Below are 27598 nucleotides of genomic sequence, written 5' to 3' on the forward strand. Positions count from 1 at the left end.
GCTGGATCAACTATTCTTCACATGAAAAGTGTGCAATATTGCTAACACTGTTAGCCATTCTTAACTTTGCCACTAGACCTGTAACGGGTCACTATTGGACATTATTCTATCCTACTTTCCTCAGCCTTACGTTTGGCATCCTGCGTGCTATTTGGCACTAAGTGCAGGAACTCCTTTCCTCAATGATTGCTACATTACAGCAAAGAAAGCCAAGTAATATTGCAACTTACTAACTTCGTATCTACACCAATCAGAAGGTGTGTTTGGGACAGCGCCCTCAATGGTGACGTCATTACGGCCGTACAACTAGTCACGGAGAAGATTGAATGTGCACTTGTCTGGGTAAGCCCCTGTTTTGCTAGCAAACCAATTTCCAACTGAGATTTCAGTGTGGAATCGGACTATGCTTACTTTATTGTGAACTCTGCAATTCAAGTTTATACCAAATGGTGGCAACTAGTCTGTAACTTTTGTTTTTATTTACGGAGACGTCCGTTTTTATATTTCATTTAATGTAAATAAATCTCTGTTTATTTAGACAACTATTCTATTTATTTTTAATTAGTCTATACGTGATTTCTCTATATCACCTTTAGCTTTTAGCGCTCCTATCTACTTTTTCTAAGTTTTGTGTTCACTTTCTCTACCTAGTTGGGGACTCATAGGTAATTTTAGGAGTTTGGTGCTACTTCCTGCGCTCTCTAGTACAACTCTCATAGAAATAGAATCCTTCTGTGCAGATCTACAAATTGACCAACCACCTGGTGATAATAATGCATCCAATAAGCGACTCAACATTTCACGGGATCAAAGGCCAAGATAGCAAACAGTACCTGCCAAGAAGCAAAAACCTAATGTACCCGGGACATCCCAAGCTTTAGATCAGCCTTCATGAATACATAAATATGCATATCGCTGAATCTGAAAGTTGTATCCTTTTTCCAACAGTATAATATCAAACACAAGACTATTTTCTAAAAAAAAAATTAAAATCATACCACAGTGTAGAAATTACATTTTCACTGTTATGGTTATCGCAGTTTATTGTTTTTTTTTATATATTTCTTCCATAATTGCATTCCTATATGGGACATTTATATATCACTATAAGCCCATTGTGAGGGCATACACCCATGTAATTTGAAACTACTATGCTCAATAGATCACACATTTAAGTTGATAATATATTGAAGGTGGACACTCCCAATTTTTTCTCTTTAGATAAGATGTTATGAAACTGTTGTTGGGTTCTCCTGTTGAACACCAAATATAGAGATTTCCATTTAAAAAAAAAATAAAAAAAAAAAAAAAAAAAAATACAATGTAATATTTGTTGTAATCTAATTCTTCTATCTTTTTCTTTTCCTTTTCTTTTATCCAATGTGTTGGATCCACGCACACATTAAGCCCAAATACTATAGGCATACACCACATTATCCTATCCTCTCAATGTGGAATGGCTAAAACAACGCCACACTCATTGACTTTTACGACCCAAAATGTGAAGGGATTTAATATACCCCACAAGCGGTCTATAGCCTTCAATGATATAAAACAAACATTGTGATATCTTATTCTTGCAGGAGACGCATTTAAAAAAAAAAAATATTCAGAACACACCTCTCTCTCATCCCATTATCCACAACATTACCACAACAGTCATCCCCACCAAAAAATGTACGGGGTCAGCATCCTTTTTCACAAGTCCATACCATTCCAACTCCACCAAATGGAAACAGACAAAGAAGGTGGATACCTAGGACTTTGGTCCATAACTTTTTCCAAACTATCACAAACATGAGAATCCCTTTTATGAAAAGGTCCGCTCTTGCTAGCTGGCGATATTAATATACCTATACATCCCCTGATAGATAGTTCTAACCCAAACATCTGTATATCTAAAATAAAAAAAAAAAATTACTAAAATCTATATGGACAAATATGCACCCTCTCACACTTCACGACTCACCCACCCAAATGTTAAGGATTATACTTTCTTCTCAAACCCAAATAAATCCTACTCCAGATTGGTTTATATACAAGTGGACCATTTGTTCTTGAGCTATTTAGAATCATCCCAAATTTTATCCACCACATGGTCAGACTACTCTGCAGTGATTAGCCGCTTTAAATGGCCCTCCCAACCCATTAAACCCTTCATCTGGCATCTAGATGACACCTTTCTCTCAGAATCACTCACTAAAAAAAAAAACATAAATCAATTCATCAAGAAACTATCCAAACCTATTTCCATGAAAATGTGACTGCCAACACGGACATAAGACTTATGGGAAACACATGAATGCGCCATTAGGGGAGAGCTAATTAAGATGAAAGCAGTGAAAACTAAACAATACCGGGCACAATACCATCAACTCACACAAAAACTAATCGACTTAGATCAATCCCACAAACTCAACCCTTTGAATGAAGAAATCCTAAAAGACTTAAAATGAGCACAGATCTAAATTAAATAAACCATTAAACCCCAAAAACCGGCTTTCTACTTGAAACAAAAGATCCTTTGCTAAGGGGAACAGGTCAGGCAAGCTCATTTCAAGAGCACTCAGACAAAAACAAAATTATCTGTATGTGCATCATTTAAAACAAGATGTAAATAAAACAAAGTAGAAGATACTACCTCCATTGCTGAACTATTTAGAACATACTATGCCCATCTCTACGACTTGTTCACTAGCAGGAAAGGCTCAGATCAAGCGATCAATTGTACATCCTACCGCCAAAATATTACTACACCCATACTACAACCAGTGATGGTGGACTCACTTCAACAACCCATCACTGCACAAGAAAACAGAATTTATGCTTACCTGATAAATTACTTTCTCCAACGGTGTGTCCGGTTCACGGCGTCATCCTTACTTGTGGGATATCTCTTCCCCAACAGGAAATGGCAAAGAGTCCCAGCAAAGCTGGCCATATAGTCCCTCCTAGGCTCCGCCCACCCCAGTCATTCGACCGACAGGAGGAAAAATATAGGAGAAACCATATGGTACCGTGGTGACTGTAGTTAGAGAAAATAATTCATCAGACCTGATTAAAAAACCAGGGCGGGCCGTGGACCGGACACACCGTTGGAGAAAGTAATTTATCAGGTAAGCATAAATTCTGTTTTCTCCAACATTGGTGTGTCCGGTCCACGGCGTCATCCTTACTTGTGGGAACAAAATACCAAAGCTTTAGGACACGGATGAAGGGAGGGAGCAAATCAGGTTACCTAAACGGAAGGCACCACGGCTTGCAAAACCTTTCTCCCAAAAATAGCCTCCGAAGAAGCAAAAGTATCAAATTTGTAAAATTTGTCAAAAGTGTGCAGTGAAGACCAAGTCGCTGCCTTACATATCTGGTCAACAGAAGCCTCGTTCTTGAAGGCCCATGTGGAAGCCACAGCCCTAGTGGAGTGAGCCGTGATTCTTTCAGGAGGCTGCCGTCCGGCAGTCTCATAAGCCAATCGGATGATGCTTTTAAGCCAAAAGGAAAGAGAGGTAGAAGTCGCTTTTTGACCTCTCCTTTTACCAGAATAAACAACAAACAAAGAAGATGTTTGTCTGAAATCTTTTGTAGCCTCTAAATAGAATTTTAGAGCACGGACTACGTCCAAATTGTGTAACAAACGTTCCTTCTTTGAAACTGGATTCGGACACAAAGAAGGTACAACTATCTCCTGGTTAATATTTTTTGTTAGAAACAACCTTTGGAAGAAAACCAGGCTTAGTACGCAAAACCACCTTATCTGCATGGAACACCAGATAGGGCGGAGAACACTGCAGAGCAGATAACTCTGAAACTCTTCTAGCAGAAGAAATAGCAACCAAAAACAAAACTTTCCAAGATAGTAACTTAATATCTATGGAATGTAAAGGTTCAAACGGAACCCCTTGAAGAACTGAAAGAACTAGATTTAGACTCCAGGGAGGAGTCAAAGGTCTGTAAACAGGCTTGATCCTGACCAGAGCCTGAACAAATGCTTGAACATCTGGCACAGCTGCCAGTCTTTTGTGTAGTAAGACAGATAAAGCAGAGATCTGTCCCTTTAGAGAACTTGCAGATAATCCTTTCTCCAAACCTTCTTGTAGAAAGGAGAGAATCCTAGGAATTTTTATCTTATTCCATGGGAATCCTTTGGATTCACACCAACAGATATATCTTTTCCATATCTTATGGTAAATCTTTCTAGTTACCGGTTTTCTGGCCTGAACCAGAGTATCTATCACGGAATCTGAAAACCCACGCTTCGATAGAATCAAGCGTTCAATCTCCAAGCCGTCAGCTGGAGGGAAACCAGATTTGGATGTTCGAATGGACCCTGAACAAGAAGGTCCTGTCTCAAAGGTAGCTTCCATGGTGGAACCGATGACATATTCACCAGGTCTGCATACCAAGTTCTGCGTGGCCACGCAGGAGCTATCAAGATCACCGAGGCCCTGATTGATCCTGGCTACCAGCCTGGGAATGAGAGGAAACGGTGGAAATACATAAGCTAGGTTGAAAGTCCAAGGGGCTACTAGTGCATCTACTAGAGTCGCCTTGGGATCCCTGGATCTGGACCCGTAGCAAGGAACCTTGAAGTTCTGACGAGACGCCATCAGATCCATGTCTGAAATGCCCCATAATTGAGTTATTTGGGCAAAGATCTCCGGGTGGAGTTCCCACTCCCCCGGATGGAATGTCTGACGACTCAGATAATCCGCCTCCCAGTTTTCCACACCTGGGATGTGGATCGCAGACAAGTGGCAGGAGTGATCCTCTGCCCATTGAATTATTTTGGTCACTTCTTTCATCGCCAGGGAACTCCTTGTTCCCCCCTGATGATTGATATATGCAACGGTCGTCATGTTGTCTGATTGGAATCTTATGAATCTGGCCTTTGCTAGTTGAGGCCAAGTCCTGAGAGCATTGAATATCGCTCTCAGTTCCAGAATGTTTATCGGGAGAAGAGACTCTTCCCGAGACCATAGACCCTGAGCTTTCAGGGATTCCCAGACCGCGCCCCAGCCCACTAGACTGGCGTCGGTCGTGACAATGACCTACTCTGGTCTGCGGAAGCTCATTCCCTGGGATAGATTGTCCACGGTCAGCCACCAACGGAGTGAATCTCTGGTATTCTGATCTACTTGAATAATTGGAGACAAGTCTGTATAGTCCCCATTCCACTGTTTGAGCATGCACAGTTGTAATGGTCTTAGATGAATTCGTGCAAAAGGAACTATGTCCATTGCTGCAACCATCAACCCTACTACTTCCATGCACTGCGCTATGGAAGGACGAGGAACAGAATGAAGAACTTGACAAGTGCTTAGAAGTTTTGACTTTCTGACCTCTGTCAGAAAAATCCTCATTTCTAAGGAATCTATTATTGTTCCCAAGAAGGGAACTCTTGTCGACGGAGACAGAGAACTTTTTTCTATGTTCACCTTCCATCCGTGTGATCTGAGAAAGGCCAGAACGATGTCTGTATGAGCCTTTGCTTTTGACAGGGACGACGCTTGTATTAGAATGTCGTCCAAGTAAGGTACTACTGCAATGCCCCTCGGTCTTAGAACCGCTAGAAGGGACCCTAGTACCTTTGTGAAAATCCTTGGAGCAGTGGCTAACCCGAATGGGAGGGCCACAAACTGGTAATGCTTGTCCAGAAAAGCGAACCTTAGGAACTGATGATGTTCTTTGTGGATAGGAATATGTAGGTACGCATCCTTTAGATCCACGGTAGTCATAACTTTCCTGGATAGTGACTTTCCTGGATAGTGGGTAGAATCGTTCGAATGGTTTCCATCTTGAACGATGGTACCCTGAGAAATTTGTTTAGGATCTTCAAATCCAAAATTGGTCTGAAAGTTCCCTCTTTTCTGGGAACTACGAACAGATTGGAAGAAAATCCCATTCCTTGTTCCTTTATTGGAACTGGGTGTATCACTCCCATCTTTAACAGGTCTTCTACACAATGTAAGAACGCCTGTCTCTTTATTTGGTTTGAGGATAAGTGAGACATGTGGAACCTTCCCCTTGGGGGTAGTTCCCTGAATTCCAGGAGATAACCCTGAGAAACTATTTCTAGCGCCCAGGGATCCTGAACATCTCTTGCCCAAGCCTGAGCAAAGAGAGAGAGTCTGCCCCCCACTAGATCCGGTCCCGGATCGGGGGCTACTCTTTCATGCTGTTTTGTTAGCAGCGGCAGGCTTCTTGGCCTGCTTACCCTTGTTCCAGCCTTGCATCGGTTTCCAGGCTGGTTTGGGTTGTGAGGCATTACCCACTTGCTTAGAGGATGCAGAATTAGAGGCCGGTCCGTTCCTGAAATTGCGAAAGGAACAAAAATTAGACTTATTCTTGGCCTTGAAAGGCCTATCTTGTGGAAGGGCGTGGCCCTTTCCCCCAGTGATGTCTGAAATAATCTCTTTCAATTCTGGTCCAAATAGAGTTTTACCTTTGAAAGGGATGTTAAGCAATTTTGTCTTGGATGACACATCCGCTGACCAAGACTTTAGCCAAAGCACTCTGCGCGCCACGATAGCAAACCCTGAATTTTTCGCAGCTAATCTAGCTAATTGCAAAGCGGCATCTAAAATAAAAGAGTTAGCCAACTTAAGTGCGTGAACTCTGTCCATAACCTCCTCATATGGAGTCTCTCTACTAAGCGAGTTTTCTAGTTCCTCGAACCAGAACCACGCTGCTGTAGTGACAGGAACAATGCACGAAATGGGTTGTAGAAGGTAACCTTGCTGTACAAAAATCTTTTTAAGCAAACCCTCCAATTTTTTATCCATAGGATCTTTGAAAGCACAACTATCCTCGATAGGAATAGTAGTGCGTTTGTTTAGATTAGAAACTGCCCCCTCGACCTTAGGGACTGTCTGCCATAAGTCCTTTCTGGGGTCGACCATAGGAAATAATTTCTTAAATATAGGGGGGGGAACAAAAGGTATGCCGGGCTTTTCCCACTCCTTATTCACTATGTCCGCCACCCGCTTGGGTATAGGAAAAGCGTCGGGGTGCACCGGAACCTCTAGGAACTTGTCCATCTTGCATAATTTCTCTGGAATGACCAAGTTGTCACAATCATCCAGAGTAGATAACACCTCCTTAAGCAGTGCGCGGAGATGTTCTAATTTAAATGTCACAACATCAGGTTCAGCTTGTTGAGAAATTTTTCCTGAATCTGAAATTTCCCCATCTGACAAAACCTCCCTCATGGCCCCTTCAGATTGGTGTGAGGGTATGACAGAACAATTATCATCAGCGCCCTCCTGCTCTTCAGTGTTTAAAACAGAGCAATCGCGCTTTCTCTGATAAGTAGGCATTTTGGATAAAATATTTGCTATGGAGTTATCCATTACAGCCGTTAATTGTTGCATGGTAATAAGCATTGGCGCGCTAGATGTACTAGGGGCCTCCTGTGTGGGCAAAACTGGTGTAGACACAGTAGGAGATGATGTAGTATCATGTTTACTCCCCTCATCTGAGGAATCATCTTGGGCAATTTCATTATCTGTGGCAGTACTGTCCTTACTTTGTTTGGACGCTATGGCATAATTATCACATAAATTTAAATGGGGAGACACATTGGCTTTCATACATATAGAACATAGCTTATCCGAAGGCACAGACATGTTAAACAGGCTTAAACTTGTCAACAAAGCACAAAAAAAGTTTTAAAACAAAACCGTTACTGTCTCTTTAAATTTTAAACAGAAAACACTTAATTACTGAATATGTGAAAAAGTATGAAGGAATTGTTCAAAAATTTCACCACAGTGTCTTAACGCATTAAGAGTATTGCACACCAAATTTCAGAGCTTTAACCCTTAAAATAACGGAACCGGAGCCGTTTACAAATGTAACCCCTATACAGTCCCAGCTATAGCCTTTGCTGAGACCTAACCAAGCCCAGAGGGGAATACGATACCAATTGACGCCTTCTAGAAACTTTTCCAGCAAATTTCAGATCCTCACACATGCATCTGCATGCCCTGCTCTCAAAAAACAACTGCGCAGTAATGGCGCGAAAATGAGGCTCAGCCTACAACTAGGAAGGCCCCCTGACTGGAAAAGGTGTCTAACATAGTGCCTGCCGTTTAATAAACGTTCCCCAAGTTTATAAATGTGAATTGTCAGCATAAATATGAATAAAATGCCCAAATAAAGCAATCGATTTAGCCCATAAAAATGTCTACCAGTTTTATAGCCCATATTAAGCCCTTTATTCTGTTTGTTTGACTAAGAAAATGGCTTACCGGTCCTCATGAGGGGGAATGACAGCCTTCCAGCATTACATGGTCTTGTTAGAAATATGGCTAGTCATACCTTAAGCAGAAAAGTCTGCTGTTTCCCCCAACTGAAGTTACTTCATCTCAACAGTCCTATGTGGAAACAGTAATCGATTTTAGTTACTGTCTGCTAAAATCATCTTCCTCTCACAAACAGAAATCTTCATCCTTTTCTGTTTCAGAGTAAATAGTACATACCAGCACTATTTTAAAATAACAAACACTTGATAGAAGAATAAAAACTACATTTAAACACCAAAAAAACTCTTAACCATCTCCATGGAGATGTTGCCTGTGCAACAGCAAAGAGAATGACTGGGGTGTGCGGAGCATAGGAGGGACTATATGGCCAGCTTTGCCATTTCCTGTTGGGGAAGAGATATCCCACTAGTAAGGATGATGCCGTGGACCGGACACACCAATGTTGGAGAAATAGAAATTGCAATTAAAACCCTAAAAATAGGGAAAAAGGTCTAGGGCCTGATGTGCTCACCAGCCTCTATTTCAAAACAGATATTAATTCCACATCTCCTTACACTTTTCCAGTCTATAGATCAAAATAAGCCCATGCCCCCTAAAATGCTAGAAGCTTATATATATCAGTACTGCCTAAAACCCCCAGATCAGCTAGCTAATTTCAGACCTATTTCCCTCCTCAATGTTGACCTAAGAAATTACGTGAAAGTTTTAGCAAATAGACTTAACACTGTTCTCCCATTTTTTATACATACGGACCAAGCAGGATTTGTACCTGGCCAAGAATCCAGGTACAATACGAGACGCATATTACATCTCATGCAATATTTTTCCCTACACAAAATTTACTCAGTCCTCCTGTCAACAGATGCTGAAAAGGCTTTTGACTGGGGGGGGGGGACAACAACAAAAACAACTTACCCTTCAAAAATTTGGAATCCCAGAGGAATTCATATCTAAAATATTTGCCCTTTATGCCCAACAAACAGCAAAAGTGAATGGTATCCTTTCGAACTCATTCCACATTAAGAATTGAACGAGATAGGGGTGTCCCCATCTCCTTTACTATTCTTACTTTTTATGGAGCAATTAAAATAAGAAATAGCTCAGAATTAACGGGTCCACAAATAGCAACACGGTTTGCTGATGACCTACTACTTTTCTTGACAAATCCGATGCAAACTTTGCCAAAAGGTACAGAGCCTACTAGATGAGTATAGCAAGGCCTCTAATTATGTAATAAACTCTTCCAAGTCTGAACTACTCTCTATGGAAATGTCCCAATGAGAGAGTGTGAATTTTTAAGGACTGACAATCCATACCAAATTCAATCAAAATCTCTAAAATATTTGGGTATACAACCATCACCAAATCCACACTTCCTGTTTAAATCATGTATGAATTTTTCGTAATTATATTTAAATTCCTTAACTACAACTTGGCTTCCCAAATCAATGTAGTTAAAATGAAACTCTTACCCAAATTGCTCTATGTCTTTCAGACAGTACCAATCTCACTCACAACTCCCTATATTCCCATACTTCAATCCATCCTAAATTCGTACATCTGGCGCAAAAGCCACCAAGAATAGCAAAAAAAAAAAAAAAAAAAAAAAAACTCTTTACCTACCAACTGATAGAGGAGGATTAGGGGTTCCAGACCTTCAAGCTTATAAAAATTCCACAATACTACAAAAAATAATATATAGACTGGAGTTACCAATTAACTACATCATCCAAGGCTTGGGTTCCTTGGAGCATGACCTCATCTCAACACCCAAATTGGGTAGATGCTGTTGGCTTCTAACCAAATATAGACATTCTGTACCCTATAATCAAGGAAACATTCAATGTTTCCAAAGCAAACTCTCTACACTATCGAGTATCCCTTCCTCCCCTCACCCCCATATTCCACAATCTGGAAATTAAAATAGAATATGGATCACCACAGGGATCAAATATAGATATAAATGGATTGATACCAATCTATTTCCTCACAGATACATCAAAAATAATTCCACAGACTGTGGGAAATGTTTTATTTATTCCATGGCTACGATATAACCAAATAATTTCATAAATACCTATAAACACAAAATCGTACTTATTGCGTGCTCGCACTAGATTCGAACAACTATGTAGTTCATGTCACCAACCAGCACACACTATATCTCTTTTATACATAATACTTAATTCACCCCCATAATATAACCTTCCTACTTATATACAAAAATGGCAAAAGGAACTCCCAACACAAGTTTCAATTTAAAAATAGTACAAAATCTTCCGACATACAACTAAATCAACACACTTAGGGCTAGATTTATCAAAGCCATTCTCCTATAATTCCGTCCAAAATAGCGCATACGAACTGATCGCCATATTCAGCAAAGCACTCTGCGCCTACAGGGAGTGCAGAATTATTAGGTTGTATTTTTGAGGATTAATTTTATTATTGAACAACAACCATGTTCTCAATGAACCCAAAAAACTAATTAATATCAAAGCTGAATAGTTTTGGAAGTAGTTTTTAGTTTGTTTTTAGTTATAGCTATTTTAGGGGGATATCTGTGTGTGCAGATGACTATTACTGTGCATAATTATTAGGCAACTTAACAAAAAAACAAATATATACCCATTTCAATTATTTATTTTTACCAGTGAAACCAATATAACATCTCAACATTCACAAATATACATTTCTGACATTCAAAAACAAAACAAAAACAAATCAGTGACCAATATAGCCACCTTTCTTTGCAAGGACACTCAAAAGCCTGCCATCCATGGATTCTGTCAGTGTTTTGATCTGTTCACCATCAACATTGCGTGCAGCAGCAACCACAGCCTCCCAGACAGTGTTCAGAGAGGTGTACTGTTTTCCCTCCTTGTAAATCTCACATTTGATGATGGACCACAGGTTCTCAATGGGGTTCAGATCAGGTGAGCAAGGAGGCCATGTCATTAGATTTTCTTCTTTTATACCCTTTCTTGCCAGCCACGCTGTGGAGTACTTGGACGTGTGTGATGGAGCATTGTCCTGCATGGAAATCATGTTTTTCTTGAAGGATGCAGACTTCTTCCTGTACCACTGCTTGAAGAAGGTGTCTTCCAGAAACTGGCAGTAGGACTGGGAGTTGAGCTTGACTCCATCCTCAACCCGAAAAGGCCCCACAAGCTCATCTTTGATGATACCAGCCCAAACCAGTACTCCACCTGCACCTTGCTGGCGTCTGAGTCGGACTGGAGCTCTCTGCCCTTTACCAATCCAGCCACGGGCCCATCCATCTGGCCCATCAAGACTCACTCTCATTTCATCAGTCCATAAAACCTTAGAAAAATCAGTCTTGAGATATTTCTTGGCCCAGTCTTGACGTTTCAGCTTGTGTGTCTTGTTCAGTGGTGGTCGTCTTTCAGCCTTTCTTACCTTGGCCATGTCTCTGAGTATTGCACACCTTGTGCTTTTGGGCACTCCAGTGATGTTGCAGCTCTGAAATATGGCCAAACTGGTGGAAAGTGGCATCTTGGCAGCTGCACGCTTGACTTTTCTCAGTTCATGGGCAGTTATTTTGCGCCTTGGTTTTTCCACACGCTTCTTGCGACCCTGTTGACTATTTTCAATGAAACGCTTGATTGTTCGATGATCACGCTTCAGAAGCTTTGCAATTTTAAGAGTGCTGCATCCCTCTGCAAGATATCTCACTATTTTTTACTTTTCTGAGCCTGTCAAGTCCTTCTTTTGACCCATTTTCCCAAAGGAAAGGAAGTTGCCTAATAATTATGCACACCTGATATAGGGTGTTGATGTCATTAGACCACACCCCTTTTCATTACAGAGATGCACATCACCTAATATGCTTAATTGGTAGTAGGCTTTCGAGCCTATACAGCTTGGAGTAAGACAACATGCATAAAGAGGATGATGTGGTCAAAATACTAATTTGCCTAATAATTCTGCACTCCCTGTATAATTGCGCAAATCTGAAAAAAAACTTCTTCGCACTCCGCTTGCATTTGCCTTGGCGCACGGGCGCGTTCCCGAGTGCAACAATATACATTAGAAATAGGTGTAATTTAACAGCCTGATCTACAAATACGCACAGTTTCTTATTTATCATTGCTTGGCGCCGATAGGGAACTGAAATTTTGGCTTCAATTGCGTGTTGTATATTTTGCCATACAGACTGAGGTGAATACCATTATAATACATGCTTTTACATCTTGTGATACAGTACTTTCTTCTTTTAACTAATTTTTCAAAGGCTCAGCGTCAAGAAGAGACTGTTATTGCAGAAATTTGCGCTTCCACAGGTGCATATGGTACCAACAGTTTATATATATATGGAAAAACTTTTTTCCATAGACTGTGCTACTAACTAATATTTGTTTGGGAGAGTCCACGTACCATCCAGCAAAATTCATTTAAGTTCTTCATTTTTTCTTTTTCACTCTTTCTTTTATTTTATTTTATTTTATATTATCTTATTTTATTTTATTTTCCTTTTTACCCTTGTAGTGGTGATGTGGGCTTCGATCTATGTCTATTTCTCTTCTTTTTGTTGTAATCTAGGGCTACTATAGTAATGCATGGGGTCTATGGCACATTATGGTAAATACGGTCAATGGTGTAATCACAACGTCTTATATTTTCTACTGTGTACTCTATACTCTTTTTTATTTTTCTACTTCTAATTGGAGAATGTGTTTGGCTGATAGATTTTTCGATCAAATTACAATTGAGGTCACAACGAGTTTTTGACCGTGGCGATACATATTAACATTTGATTGTGCATCTTTGATTGTTGGATCCTCTGTATGTGCTCCTCTCTGTTACAGCTTAAGGGCGTGTGTAACCATTACTCTATCAGTTTTTGCCTTATCAGTTTTTGCCTTAGGGCTGTATAGTTTATGTGCGTCTTGCGGCTTCTGGTCACCGTGGCAACGGTAAACAATCCCGGTGATTGGCTGTTTGCCCCCCACACGTGAGAGTCCTACGTGAGACTGGGTTCCGGGTTCTCTATCCGGCGTTGTTTGCCGGTGCGGCAGTGAACGGCTCCTGAGTCTGAGGGTTATGTCCCTTCTCGGGTGAGTTATACATTGGCGATTTGTCATTTCTATATAATAAATTGAATTCCCTATTGAATATTATAGGATTGTATGTATGAATGAACGGTATCTCTCAGCACACTCACTGAGTGATCTGTCTGTTTTCTATGCTTGTTTTCATTGCATCACAGTTTTTATAACGGGCACTTGGGCTGTCACAGTTTTGGTTGAGCCAGGATGGCTCATTTATGTATATATGGTGATATGATAACACTTATCCTATATGGTAAATATTTGTTGTGTATAAATGTGACTCAGTGGTCACCATGGTTACAATTTGGCGGTTTTTTGTCTAATTGAGGGGAGGGGTTTCAGTTACACAATGTATAAAGTCACTCTTGTTTGTTAAACACATTGTCTGAGGAAGGGGATTTTGTCCTCGAAACGTCACATTTTTGCAGTAAATTATTTCACAAAAAAGACCAGTGAGTGCAAGTCTGCTTTTTCTTTCTATATGGATCTTTACTAGCACCCTGGCAGCTGCCACTAAGTGAGAGTGCACATCTCTGCTACTGTTATATATATATATATATATATATATATATATATATATATATATATTTGTGATCTTAAATTATCAACAAATGGCAAAAACAGCACAGAAAGATTATATAATATAAATATAAGCTAAATAGTTACCTAAAAAACGCTTTTTTAATAATCAAAACATGGCGGCATAAATATTTATAGGGATGTACAGTGATAAATAGGGAGTAAATGCTTTTTCCAACAGGCAAAATTTATCATTATTACGCCCCAGCTCGCCTGCGCAAAGTTACGTCTATTTTTTGATGAATTTAGGAGCACATGTGTGCTTCTCCGGAGGCGAGCTGGGGCGCAGTTACAGGCGAAGCACATACAGAGTTCGCCTAGCCTTTCATAAATCTAGCCCTTAGCCTCACTCTTGGAAGTTAACTATAAGTTCCTAATGAGGTGGTAATCTTACCCCACAACGCCTTAAATACATATTCCCGCAGACTTCAGATCGCTGCTGGAGAAATTGTAGTCAAAAAGGTTCCATGTATGGTGGACGTGTCCCATTATTCAAACTTTTTGGAACTCAGTAACGGCAGATATTAATAAAATATTATGTAGTACAATCCCTTTAGACCCACTAATCCTGCTATTCCATGATACCCCTAAACTACAATCCAAGGCAATTACACATAGCACTTAACAGTGCTAAAAAAATAATTCCCAGAAAATGGAAACAAGATAGTGCCCCTACAGTGGGTGAATGGTTAACCCAATTTTCTCTTAATAAAAGACTAGAAAAATACCATTATCTTTCCATAAACCAACTACATTCTTACCATGAGATACTTTTTCTTGTGGAGTCAAGAACACAACACTAACTGATCACCTTCTCCATACATAAACATTTCTATATACAGGCAGTCCCCAGGTTAAGAGGTTCTGTAGGTTTGTTCTTAAAGGGACAGTATACACTCATTTTCATATAACTGCATGCAATAGACACTACTATAAAGAATAATATGCACAGATACTGAAATAAAAATCCAGTATAAAACGGTTTAAAAACTTACTTAGAAGCTGTCAGTTTGGCTCTGTTGAAAAGGTAGCTGGAAAGCCCACTGCAAGTGGCAAATAAGACACTCCCCCTCCCCCTTTGTTTACATATGAAAAGACCCTTTACACAAACAGGAGCAAGCTGGAGAAGGTAGCTGACTGTATTCACATAAAACTTTGGGGCTTGGTTAGGAGTCTGAAAATCAGAGCAATGTTATTTAAAAATAAGCAAAAAACTATACATTTATGTAAAAAAAATAAACTTTATGGGCTTTATAAATAGATCATCTACAAAACATTTATGCAAAGAAAAAATGAGTGTATAATGTCCCTTTAAGTTGAATTTGTATGCAACTTGGAAGAGGCACTTTTTTAGGTGAAACTCTAGCCAAATATTTTTGTTTTGTTTTGGATAGCATAGTGAAGAGTTTGTTTTGCTATCTGTGCCCCGTTTAGAAAATTTCACATCACTTTCTGTCCTTGTGACAATTGAATTTTGAGTATTTTGGGTTATCCTGGAATGAAGGATTGGCGATAAAGCTCTATTTTCTCAGTTTGTAAGTACGAGTTGTACTTAAGTCGGATGTCTGTAACCCGGTGACTGGGTGTACAGCATAATCCCCTCCCACCTCACAACAGGGATTGATGCTATTCTATTTATTTTTTTCCCACCCAATTTGGTACCCGCCTAGCACAAACCCTTCTATCCTTGAAAGCCACAAACTCAAGCAAAAGACTTTGCCTGAAATAATACCAACCATATGTCACTCAATAGTTACTGAATGTAAAAATAGCACCCTTTTTTCTTTTTTTTATTCTTCTATTCTTTTCCCTCTCTTTTTTTTTTCTTTATATCTATTTCCTAAATTGATGCTAAACACAAACCTCCATAAACTATTAAGGTCAGTGAATTTCATTTCACTCAGTTTATTATAAAACTATTTGTTCATCTAATGACCATTTATAACTTCCCACTGGCTTACCTCAAAAATTCAAAGATTAAAGCCTTCAATGCTAAAAAATTAAGTTACTGTTTAAAAAAACACAAAAAAAAAAAAAAACGACATTTCCTGGAGCTTCCCATATAGCAGAATGGACTTCATGGCATATTTTTCTTTTTGAGGATATATGAATGATAAAGAACTAAAAGATTACGTTACTTAACTGTATAAAGTAGAAATGTATTCAAATAGAGAAATGCTGTAAAGCTTTATTATATGCCTGTCAACATTTGAATTAAAAAGGTATTTAAAATTAAAAAAAATAAAAAATATTTGTTAGATTTTGAATTGGGTTTATGAACAGTGCTTCAGTCAGAGTGATTCAATTACCCTGATCACGTGAACTTCTTTCAAATGGAAGAGAACACTTACTTGTAAATCTGACAGCATGCCAAGTAAACTTCGTAACAAGCTTCTGTCTACAGTTTCTCCAGAGCGCTCCTTTTCAATGAGGAGCAAAATCCCATCTATTGTCTTATTCTGAACCAGCTGGTCGTTGATAACGTGACTTCGAAAAAGATCCAATCCCATATCCCTGTACAAACAGTTATTTGCATTGGAGGATAATTGTAATTTTTGAACATAAATCGTTAGATGGTTCTCTTAGAACAAACTACAAACAGATGCCAAGAACAATTCCTATGCCTACTTATCCCTATAGAACATTAAACAAACAAACAAAAATAACCCCACCTTATAAAGGGCTAGATTAAAAACCAAGCATAATGTGTAAGGGTAAAAAAAAAAAAAGTTGCACCAAACACAACATAAATACATTTAAATAAACTATTACTCCTATTTTTATTAATATTTATATGAAATATTTTTATCAGACAGGGTATATGTTTTATAAAAGAGTTAAAAAAGGGATATGGTAAATGGCAATGTATTATATTTAGAATGAACAATGGCAAAAAACGATTGGTCCGCGAGTAAAACAAAATCCTTTATTCCAATATTTAAAAGACAAAGTCCATGAAGGTGCAAATGGGTGCTGTGTGTCAGATTGGCTTACGCGTTTTGACGGAAGCCGTAATCATGTATTATACTTAGACATATGATGTGTACATTATAGCCCTTTTCAGTCTGAGTATGTGTGTATATAAATCAGTATATAAATGTGTACATATATATGTTTGTGTTAATATGTGTAAATATGTATATACATACACACTTATTAGATGTATAATATATATTTTACAATATACAGTGTGTAATATATATATATATATATTTATTTATTTATATATATAAAAAAAAATTTAAATAACATTTTGTTCTATGTGAAGAAGATTGGACTATAAAATATTCCTAACTACCTTTGGCCTTAAAGCAGTTGGTCTAATGCGGTGTCGTGTTAGTGAGCGAGGGATAAGGTTTTTTTTTTTTGGTTTTTTTTTTAACAGCATGCATTGAAGTCCATGGTAGACTTTTACTTTCAACGTTTAATATTTGCGCTAACCCACCCACATTAAAAAGTTTACTTTGAGAGTAGTTGGCAAAAAAATCAGTTTGCATGCCCCTTGAAATCTGACCCAAGGTGTGTATAAAACAGAATACAAATACTCAGCCACTGCATTTTAGTGAGTGAAAACAACTTAAATTCATCATGGTTATTTATCAAGCCATTATCTGTATTTCTGTATCATGACCCTCTAAATTTATGGGTTTTATAAAGCAACAGACAAATAATGGAATAAGGACCAAAGAATAAACTTTACTTTTAATATTAACTATGAGCAATTCAGCCATCTGATTGGCTATTTCATACTAGCCTTCATTTTAGTAAAGCATATATTACAGACAGTATAGAATACTACAATTCTTAAAACACCATTTACAGTTAAGGTTGCAAAACAAAAGTGACACATTAAAGGGATACTAAACCTACATTTTTTTATTTCATGATTCAGATAGAGAATGCAATTTTAAGCAACTTTCTCATTTACTCCTATTACCAATTTTTCTGCATTCTCTTGCTCTTATTTTAAAAGCAAGAATGTAAAGCGTAGGAGCTGGTGTTCTGTCGAATCTTCATTCCCATCTGAATGTGGAACCACGTCACTTCCTCTCAATCAGACGGGTTGCGCATGCACAACTACCGCATCTCAGAACATACTTGGAATTCCTGGAATTCCAAGCAGGAATACTGTGCATGTGCACATTGCCCGTCAGGTTATAAAACTCGACAGGCAAAGCAAGTTGAATTATTAGTGCTGCCATATTGGGGCTTCGTGGACATCCTTAGGAACGAGTTTCCGCAGCTGGATTTAGAGCTCTTCCAATACGTGACGGGTAAAAAGTGGGCACAGTTATTGGGCTCCTGGTTGTATACATTTATGTACATACATCTACAACACTGATCACAAGCAGGCTTTGTATTGGAAGAGCTCTGAATCCAGCTGCGGAAACTCGTTCCTAAGGATGGCCACGAAGCAACAATATGGCAGCACTAATAACTTAACTTGCTTTGCCCGATGAGTTTTACAGCCTAACGGGCAATGTGCGCATGCTTGGTATTCGTGCTTGGAATTCCAAGTATGTTTGATATGTGGGAGTTGTGCATGCGCAACCCGTCGGATTGAGAGAAACCACGTCTCTAGAAGGGACGTGGTTCCACATTCAGACAAGTTTAAAGATTCAACAAAACACCAGTCCATTTTAGGTTCAGAACCCTGGGTAGCGCTTGCTTATTGGTGGCTTCATTTAACCACCAATCAGCAAGCGCTACCTATGTGCTGAACCAAAAATGGGCTGGCTCCTAAGCTTTACATTCCTGCTTTTCAAATAAAGATAGCAAGAGAACACAGAAAATTTGATAAAAGGAGTAGATTAGAAAGTTGCATGCTACATCTGAATCATGAAAGAAAAAAAATATGGTTTAGTACCCCTTTAATGTTAATATATACTTACCATATACCGTTAAAGTAAGGGCAAATGCTTCAGTGAAGTAGGATAAAATTAATTTGTAAAAAAAATATTAAAAAAAAAAAAAAGTACAATTTTTAATGCCTGAATTATTGAATCTTTGGAGCCCTTCTTAAATACAGTAATTCCATCTTTTATTTAAAATAAAAATTTTTTATCTTGCAACAACTCTTACTGTCTTGCCAGTCATTTCTTCTCTACTACTTTAGCTTCTGCAAGCTGTGAAAACCTGCAGCGAAGAAACATACCATATTGATGGAAGCATAGAGTTCTGAAGCACATATGTCCGATCCAAGAAAAGGAAGATACTCCTGATCATGATCTAAAGAATAAGAATGAATAAAAAATAAACCCTTTAACATGAAAACTGCTTACTATTATTATCAGCCCCCAGTTAAAGGGACAGTTAATATAAAATGTTTAGGTTTGCATAGTTTATTCTACAAATGTGTCCTGTTATATTATAAATGATTGTTTATAACAGAACACAGTTATCGAATAAAGAGTACCATCAGATTTACTGACAAAAATGTAATCTACGTTATACAGTGTAAGTGTGGAATTCAGTACTTTGGGGAATCGGAAAGACCCCTACGTGAGAGAATTAGGGAACACATTTGGTCTATCGAGAATCATAACCTTGGTAAAAATAAAGACCTACCAGTCCCAAAATATGTTGTGTCATGTAATAGTGCTGATCGGAGTGGTTTCGTTTATAAAGGCTTTGATAAACATAAGGGTAACTGGAGAGGTGAGGATCCACACAAAGAGCTTTTAAAAAGGAAGGCAAATGGACCTTACGGTATCAATAATTAGATGTAGGTTGTTTTTTGTCTGATTAAGTTTATCTTTTGGGATAATCTTTATTTCATATTATAACTTTTTGTGAATATATAATATGCTAATAAGCTCATGAAATTTATGTGAGCAAAAAATTATTATTTTGATTATATATTGTTAAGTGTGCCCTTGTTCACATTATACTTAAAGGGATATGAAACCCTCATTTTTTCTTTCATGATTTTGAAAGAAAATGCAATTTTAAACAACTTTCTAATTTACTTCTATTATCTAATTCTCTTGATATAATTTGCTGATAGGTGGCTGCACATAGATGCCTTGTGTGATTGGCTCACCCATGAGCATTCCTATTTATTCAATAAAGGATATCTAAAGAATGAAGCAAATTAGAAGTAAATAAGAATGTTGATCAAAATTGTATTCTCTATCTGAATCATGAAAGAACATTTTTGGGTTTAGTGTACCTTTAAATATTGTTTAAGGACTCAAATTGTATGTTCAATAATCCTTAAGATTTTTTATTAAACTCATAAGATTATTTAAGGTTTTTATACACTCTTAAGTAAGTTGACAAATAGAAAAAGCAACGTTTTGTGATGAATATCACTTAATCATTCTATACACACACACACACAATACACTGAAATGCCTCTTTTTAAACAACTTGGTTTGGCGCCATTATCAAAGCTATCTCTAGCGCCACCATGTGTCTTGACTGTCAACACACTTTGATATAATCCATTAAACATTTAAAAAGGCAACAATTCTTTTTGACATTACCCTTTTAAATGTTTGTCTTTTGATGACTGTTTAAACAAATAACTAAACTATTTATTTAACCTTTTAAAGCCGTTATGCCGTTCCATTCCGTCATAATTAGACTGGGCTTTAAAGCCGTTATGACGGAATGGAACGTCATAACTAACGGCTGTCCTGAAGCCTTCTGTGCTTCAGGGATTTAATCGCGGTCTGGAGGGCGTTCCTAGGATTGTAGGGACGCCCCCCAGATGCGATCCAATAATTGAAATCTCGCGATCGTATGCACGATCGCGTAGTTTCAATTTGTCTACATCGGAACAGTTGTTCCGATGTAGGCACTTTAACCCTGTCACGAAAGGGTTAAAGCATACCACCTTTATATATATATATATATATATATATATATATATATATATATATATATATATATATATATATATATATATATATATATATATATATATATATATATATATATAAATAAATAAATTCTAGGTAAAAATGTAAAATATTCACCTATTACCAGAAAACTGACCAATCAAAGTACCTATTCATTCCATTTGGGACCAAAGTTCCTAATCTGTTTATCCAATACATGTCTTTCTTTTTAAGTAGCTTTTCTCGGTCACCTCCCTTCCTCTGCGGTCCCACATGATCAATTATTTGCCACCTCAGCTGGCTTATACTATGCCCCTTTTCCAAAAAGTGGTGTGATACTGGTGCTTCCCTATTCCCACATCTAATATTGGAGCAGTGCTGGCTCATTCTATCTCTGACCTTTCAAATCGTCTCTCCAATATAGATGAGGGCACAAGGACACTTGATTAAATAGACAGCAAATGTCTCACATGTGAAAAAATTCCTTGGTTAGTTTTTTACCACTTCTTGGATGAAAGAACTATTTTCCTTTAATGATAGAGCTACAGCTCATACATCCCAAGCAGGGGTAACAACCTAGGTTCCTTTTACCTAGATATCTGTTCTGTTTTGATGGACCTATATCTGACCTAACAAAGTGATCTCTCAAATTCCTGACCCTTTTATATGCAATAATTGTTTTTTCTTGAAACTCCTTAACCTGACTATTACACTTTTGAAGAATAGGCCAATTCTTATTTATAATTTTTGCTATTTGATTACCATGAATACTATATTGGGATGAAAATACCATTCTGTTTTTATTGTCTACTTTTGGGGTTAATTTTTCAAGGTTTTGGTTACATTTATCCAAGACAGCTTGTTTGTACCCGCTCTATCATGGAATTTCTTCTGCATTTCCTGAGATCTTTTTATCAAATTTTGTGGTTCAGTGACTATCCTCTGTACCCTCATCAGTTGGCTTTTAGGGAGTGATTCTACCAAATTCTGAGGATGAAAGCTGTTGTATATAGGAACACTATACTTTCTTCGCTGAAGTTTAGTGTGAATTCCAAAAACCTGACAGCAACATTTAATTCGGCAACATACTTAGTCAAGGAGTCTACGCTACCCCACCACATGCCAAATACATCATCTATGTAGCGCCACCAAATAATTTAAACAAGTTATTCTCATAGATGATCTTTTCCTCTACCATATTCATGAATAGGTTGGCGTATGATGGGGCAACGTTAGACCCCATGGCTGTTCCCTTTATCTAGATAAACCAGTCATCTTGGAAAATAAAATAAATTCTAGTACAGAATGAGCCTTAAAAACTCCTCTATAAACATACATTGTTGTTGTGACAGTCCCTTATCTACACCAAGTACTCTCTTGATAATGCCTATGCTTGTTGCATGCTTAATGCACGTACACAGGCTCTTAACATCTAGTGTGTACATGATGAACCTGTCATTAGGTAAAGCTAGTTCCTTAACCTTTTCAAGAAAATCTCCTGTGTCTTTGATGTAGGAACTATATTTTATTACCTCTACTTGCAGTAAATTATCAATAAAGATTGACACATTGGAGAATACTGAATCTACACTTGAGATTATTGGCCTGCCTGGAGGTGCAGCAAGATTTTTATGTATCTTAGGAACCATATAGAATACTGGTGTTCTCGGCTCTTTGTTATATAGAAAGTCCTTAAGTTTTGTATCAATGATACCAATCTTAACTGCTACCTCCAGGCAGTCCAATAATTCTCTCTGGATTTTATGTACTGGATTTTGTTCCAATTGCCTATATGTGTCAGTGTCACTGAGCTGCTGTTTAATATCCTCTATATAATACTTTCTGTCCATTATGACAGAAGCACCCCCCTTGTCATCCCCCTTCAATAAAATCTGATCAAGCTTGGTTTTAAAAGTTTGTAATGATTTTTTTTTCCATATTTAGTGATGTTACTAGGCAATTTAACACTGTTTTTGGCTTTTTGTTTCTGTATTTTATTTACATCCACGTTAACTAATTGGATAAAAGTGTTAACACTATTATTGCGTAAGACTGGGTTATATGTACTCTTTTTTTCTAAGACCTAAGTTCTTTAAAGTCCACTGATCATTCCCTTTATCTTGGACAGTCCAATTATTCTCCTCGCCTGCAAACTGTACCTTTAACTTAATGTTACGGTATAACCTATTCAGTCATAGTAAGGTTAATCACTTTAAGATCAGTGTGGTATAAATATGGCAGGACATGCTATTCCTTAGAGCTTGAAAAAAAGGTGAAGCCGAAACGCGTTGCTCTAATTGAGTCCTGCATCGGCTTCCGTAGTTTGGAATCAGAGGGATCAGACTAATGGTGTGAAGTGCTGTGTTTGGGAAAACGCCGGTTAAGAGTGTAATACCCCTGATGAGATGACAATACTGAGCGGATTTACCAGCAATTTGCGGTGTAAGCAAGACAAAACACCTTTGCCACTGAACTTGCTATCTTTTGGCGATCCTTTGTATTTCAGCTATCCTGTGCATGTCATCTCTACACATAAATGAAAAGCCTAAGGACTGTGGATTATATTAGACTATACGAATGTAACAAATAGAAGTTTACTTCCACTTTTATTTGGATTTTATTTTGAATCATATGTTATATTGATTGAATATGTGTGTGTGTGTGTGTGTGTGTGTGTGTAGTTTACTACTTCTATAATTAATTGTATTGTTTTTGCTAGATACTAATTAGGCTGCAGTTAGCAGCACAGTCGTTTTTCCCCTTGTGGGAATATTTTCTCTAATAGTAAAAGAAATTGCAATATACTTTATTTATTTTGCCCCTTTTCACGTAAATTTAGCTCAGAAAATTGTGTCTTTTTTAATTCCAATTAAAAGTTTAACAATTACATGCTCTAATTTGTTAAGAGATCCTGCAGTACTGTATGTTTAACCCATGCAAAAGGTGTTAAATACATGGTAGAAGTACCGCTAAGAAAATAAAGCGCCGCTGATCAAAATCTGCAGCGCCAGTCGCATGACTAAGCTGTGTAACAAACTGCTGATTGATCAGCAGCAGTTTCCACTTGAATTATTTGTTTAACAAGAACATTTACTACCAAAACTGCTATACAAAAGGTATATATTTAAATATACTAAACATCCCAGTGTATTTACCCTAGAGGCATTTTAAAAAATTTCAATTTAACCATTTCATCGTTAAAATGAAAAAAAACTTAGAAAAACAAAAAAACAAAACAATAACTATTGAAATAAAAAAATGTTTATAAAATAAAAATTTGAACACTATGATTGACATACACTACTGCACAAAAAAGGTTTAAAAGTAATAAATACTTAAAAATAGAAATGCTTGTTTCAAACATATTAACCACAGTTCATCTGTGGATTTAGGCTGCCTCAATTGCTTCTGTGTCTTAATTTAATCCCAGACTCAAAGAGGTTCAGATCATGGCTCTGTTTGGGCCATAGCCATCACTTTCTGGAAAAATACAAGATAACCTGCGCCAAGATAAAACTGATACACAAACTCCAAAAGGAAATATAGGGTCTCTCAACTCCCTAAAAGGTTATACGTAAGAAAAAAGAAAATACCCAGGAGAGCTAACAAAAAGCTGAAGTGTAACTGTATTGGATAGTATATCAAAAACAGGACCAAATAAAACTCTAAAATATAATAAAATTTATTACAAAGAGAATGGAAACTGACAACTAACGTACAGCAACAAAATATATGATATTAAAATAAATTATTATTTATTGATATTAGGTGGAGAGAACTGAAAAAAAATGTAGCTGCGGACAAACGCAGAAGATTAACCACAGATGTCTATTTAACCAGTACAAATTTTATCAATAAACTCAACAATAAAAAACTACCAAACTACTGTAATAAATGCAATAGCACAAGAAACACACAATTAAAAGGGACATTATACACTCATTTTCATATAACTTCATGTAATAGACACTACTATAAAGAATAAGATGCACAGATACCGATATAAAAATCCAGTATAAAACTGTTTAAAAACTTACTTAGAAGCTTTCAGTTTAGCTTTGTTGAAAAGGTAGCTGGAAAGCCCACTGCAAGTGGGAAATAAGACACTTTTCCCCCCTCCCCCTTCTTTTGCATATGAAAAGACCCTTTACACAAACAGGAGCAAGCTGGAGAAGGTATACATCAGTACTCACATAAAACTTTGGGGCTTGGTTAGGAGTCTGAAAATCTGAGCAATGTTATTTAAAAATAAGCAAAACTAAACATTTTTTTTTAAAAAAAACTTCATGAGCTATATAAATAGATAATCTACAAAACATTTATGCAAAGAAAAAATAAGTGTATAATGTCCCTTTAAGGTTGACCTTAAGAGTAATAAAAAAAAAAAAAACAATTCAAAAAGCAGTTCATAAAAATCAATTCATAAAAAATATTTCATTAAAAGCATTTCATAAAAGACACCGCTTCATATAGCTTAGCGGTGCAGTCAGAGTGAAAAAGGTTAACAAGTTAATAGCATAGAAAAAAACAAACAAACAAATACTGGATAAAAAGCTGATAACAGATACGCAAGGACAAGCGTTACAAAGTCAGTATGAGTCCAGTGTCCGTAAACAGGAGCGTAATCCTCAACACTATGTGTGAATAATAGTGTTCGTTGAAATTTCTAAGTTGCATGTAGGTTCCTCAGTATTAGACTGCTCTGGTCTGCATAGCGGTTCTGCACATTAGAAAACAGCTGATGTTCCGTATATGTCTGTCCGTAAGTGCAAGATTAGACTGAATGTCCAAAAACAAGGTGCAAGAAACACCTTGCTAATAAGTCTCTAAGAGTGCAGGAAAGTACTACAAATTAAAAGAAGCAAGTGTCTCTAAACGCTAGCTAACTGAATACTAGCTAACTGAATACACAATGCTCAATCCGGCTGATATACAACCAGCCAAAAAGAGTCAGAGGTGCCGTAGCCCGAATTCAGTAGCAGCCAAACTTCGAGAACACTATGCTCAGTACTAAAACAGGTGTGCTCCGTTAAGGAGACCACATGAGCAACGCGTTTCAAAATAATCTTTTTCAAGCTTGCAAGTCTAATCTTGCACTTACGGACGGACATATACGGAACATCAGCTGTTTTCTAATGTGCAGAACCGCTATGCAGACCAGAGCAGTCTAATACTGAGGAACCTACGTACAACTTAGAAATTTCAACGAACACTATTATTCACACACAGTGTTGAGGATTACGGACACTGGACTCATATTGAGTTTGTAACGCTTGTCCTTGCGTATCTGTTATCAGCATTTTATCCAGTATTTTTTTTTTTTTTTCTATGCTATTAACTTGTTAACCTTTTTCACTCTGACTGCACCGCTAAGCTATATGAAGCGGTGTCTTTTATGAAATGCTTTTAATGAAATATTTTTTATGAATTGATTTTTATGAACTGCTTTTTGAATTGTGTTTTTTTTTTTTTATTACTCTTAAGGTCGACCTTAATTGTGTGTTTCTTGTGCTATTGCATTTATTACAGTAGTTTGGTAGTTTTTATTGTTGAGTTTATTGATAAAATTTGTACTGGTTAAATAGACATCTGTGGTTAATCTTCTGCGTTTGTCCGCAGCTACATTTTTTTCAGTTCTCTCCACCTGATACCATACCCATCACTACCAGGACTCCTCACCTTTGTAGCATAGTTTGGCTGTTCCTCACACAGTTTTATTCCTCCTACACAGCTGTTTCAGTTAAGGATTGTGTTTCAACCTACATATTAAAATCGATGATCATTAGCATCTGTTTAGTATAATTAATTAATTTCATCATGCACCCGACTATATGCCTACAAAATCCCTGAGTTTCCGAAGGGCTACCTAGAAGAATTGATGCAGTTTTAAAGGCAAAGGGTGGTCACACAAAACATTGCTTTGATTTTTCTTCTGGTCACTCACTTTGCATTTTGTTATCTGATAACAAAAAAATAAAATTAACTTCTTTCAAAACACTGAGCTAATATTGAGCCTACACATCACCACGGGCAATACCCACTGATCAACTTTCTCCACCAAGGGAAATTACAACTTAGACAAGAACTCACTAATATCCTAGATGGAACCTATAGCTGCTGGCTAAAATATTCACAACTACAACCCCTTTTGCATCTCTCTCCACACAAATACACTTCTTCACCCCCTCACCCGCTTTGAGGAACTCTGTAGACAGAATATCTGAGTGGATCTCTAGCCAAGTCTAGACGGATTCTAGATGATAGCGTATTTAAAACATTACCTAAATTCACTCAGTCCTGGCAAGAGGAACTAGTATTAGACATACCACCGGCAAAATGGTCCAAGATGTTTGATTTCATGCATAAATCCTCTACGTCCACCCAAGTTCTGGAAATAAATTAATAAATTGTTTTGAGGTGGTACCTTACCCCATCTAGAGTGAAATTGCTATACCTCATCTTCTCAGTGTTGGAGGGGCTGTAGCAAAACTGTCCCATATTTGGTGGTCATGCCCCCATCTGCACAACTTCTGGACATCCCTGGAGAAAGCCTTAAGCTCCCTTTTTGCTCCTACGTTGAAACAAACACCCCTTATGGTTCTATTCAATAATAAACCCAAGCATACATGTAAACTTAGACTCTTACTTCTCCAAATATGCTTAATTGGGGCAAAATCCCTAATAGCGAGACAATGGAAATTCAATATGATACTTTCTATCCCAGAATGGAAAGAGAGAACACAAGAACTGTTGCTATTAGAAGAATAATCCTACTTTAAAAAAAATAGACTAGATAAATTTGACATCAAATTTTATTGACATACTTTGCAGTCATATT

General features: G+C 37.5%; 1 protein-coding gene across 1 annotated transcript in view; it reads right to left on the bottom strand.

Annotated features, from left to right (window-relative positions):
- CUL4A (cullin 4A) overlaps positions 1-27598 on the bottom strand; it is a 433228-nt gene that overhangs the window by 381149 nt on the left and 24481 nt on the right. Inside the window, 2 exon segments of the mRNA XM_053707765.1 lie at positions 16267-16429; positions 19071-19144. Coding sequence (XP_053563740.1) covers positions 16267-16429; positions 19071-19144 — 237 coding nt within the window.

This window comes from Bombina bombina, chromosome 3 (assembly GCF_027579735.1).
Source record: "Bombina bombina isolate aBomBom1 chromosome 3, aBomBom1.pri, whole genome shotgun sequence".
Lineage (NCBI taxonomy): Eukaryota > Metazoa > Chordata > Amphibia > Anura > Bombinatoridae > Bombina > Bombina bombina.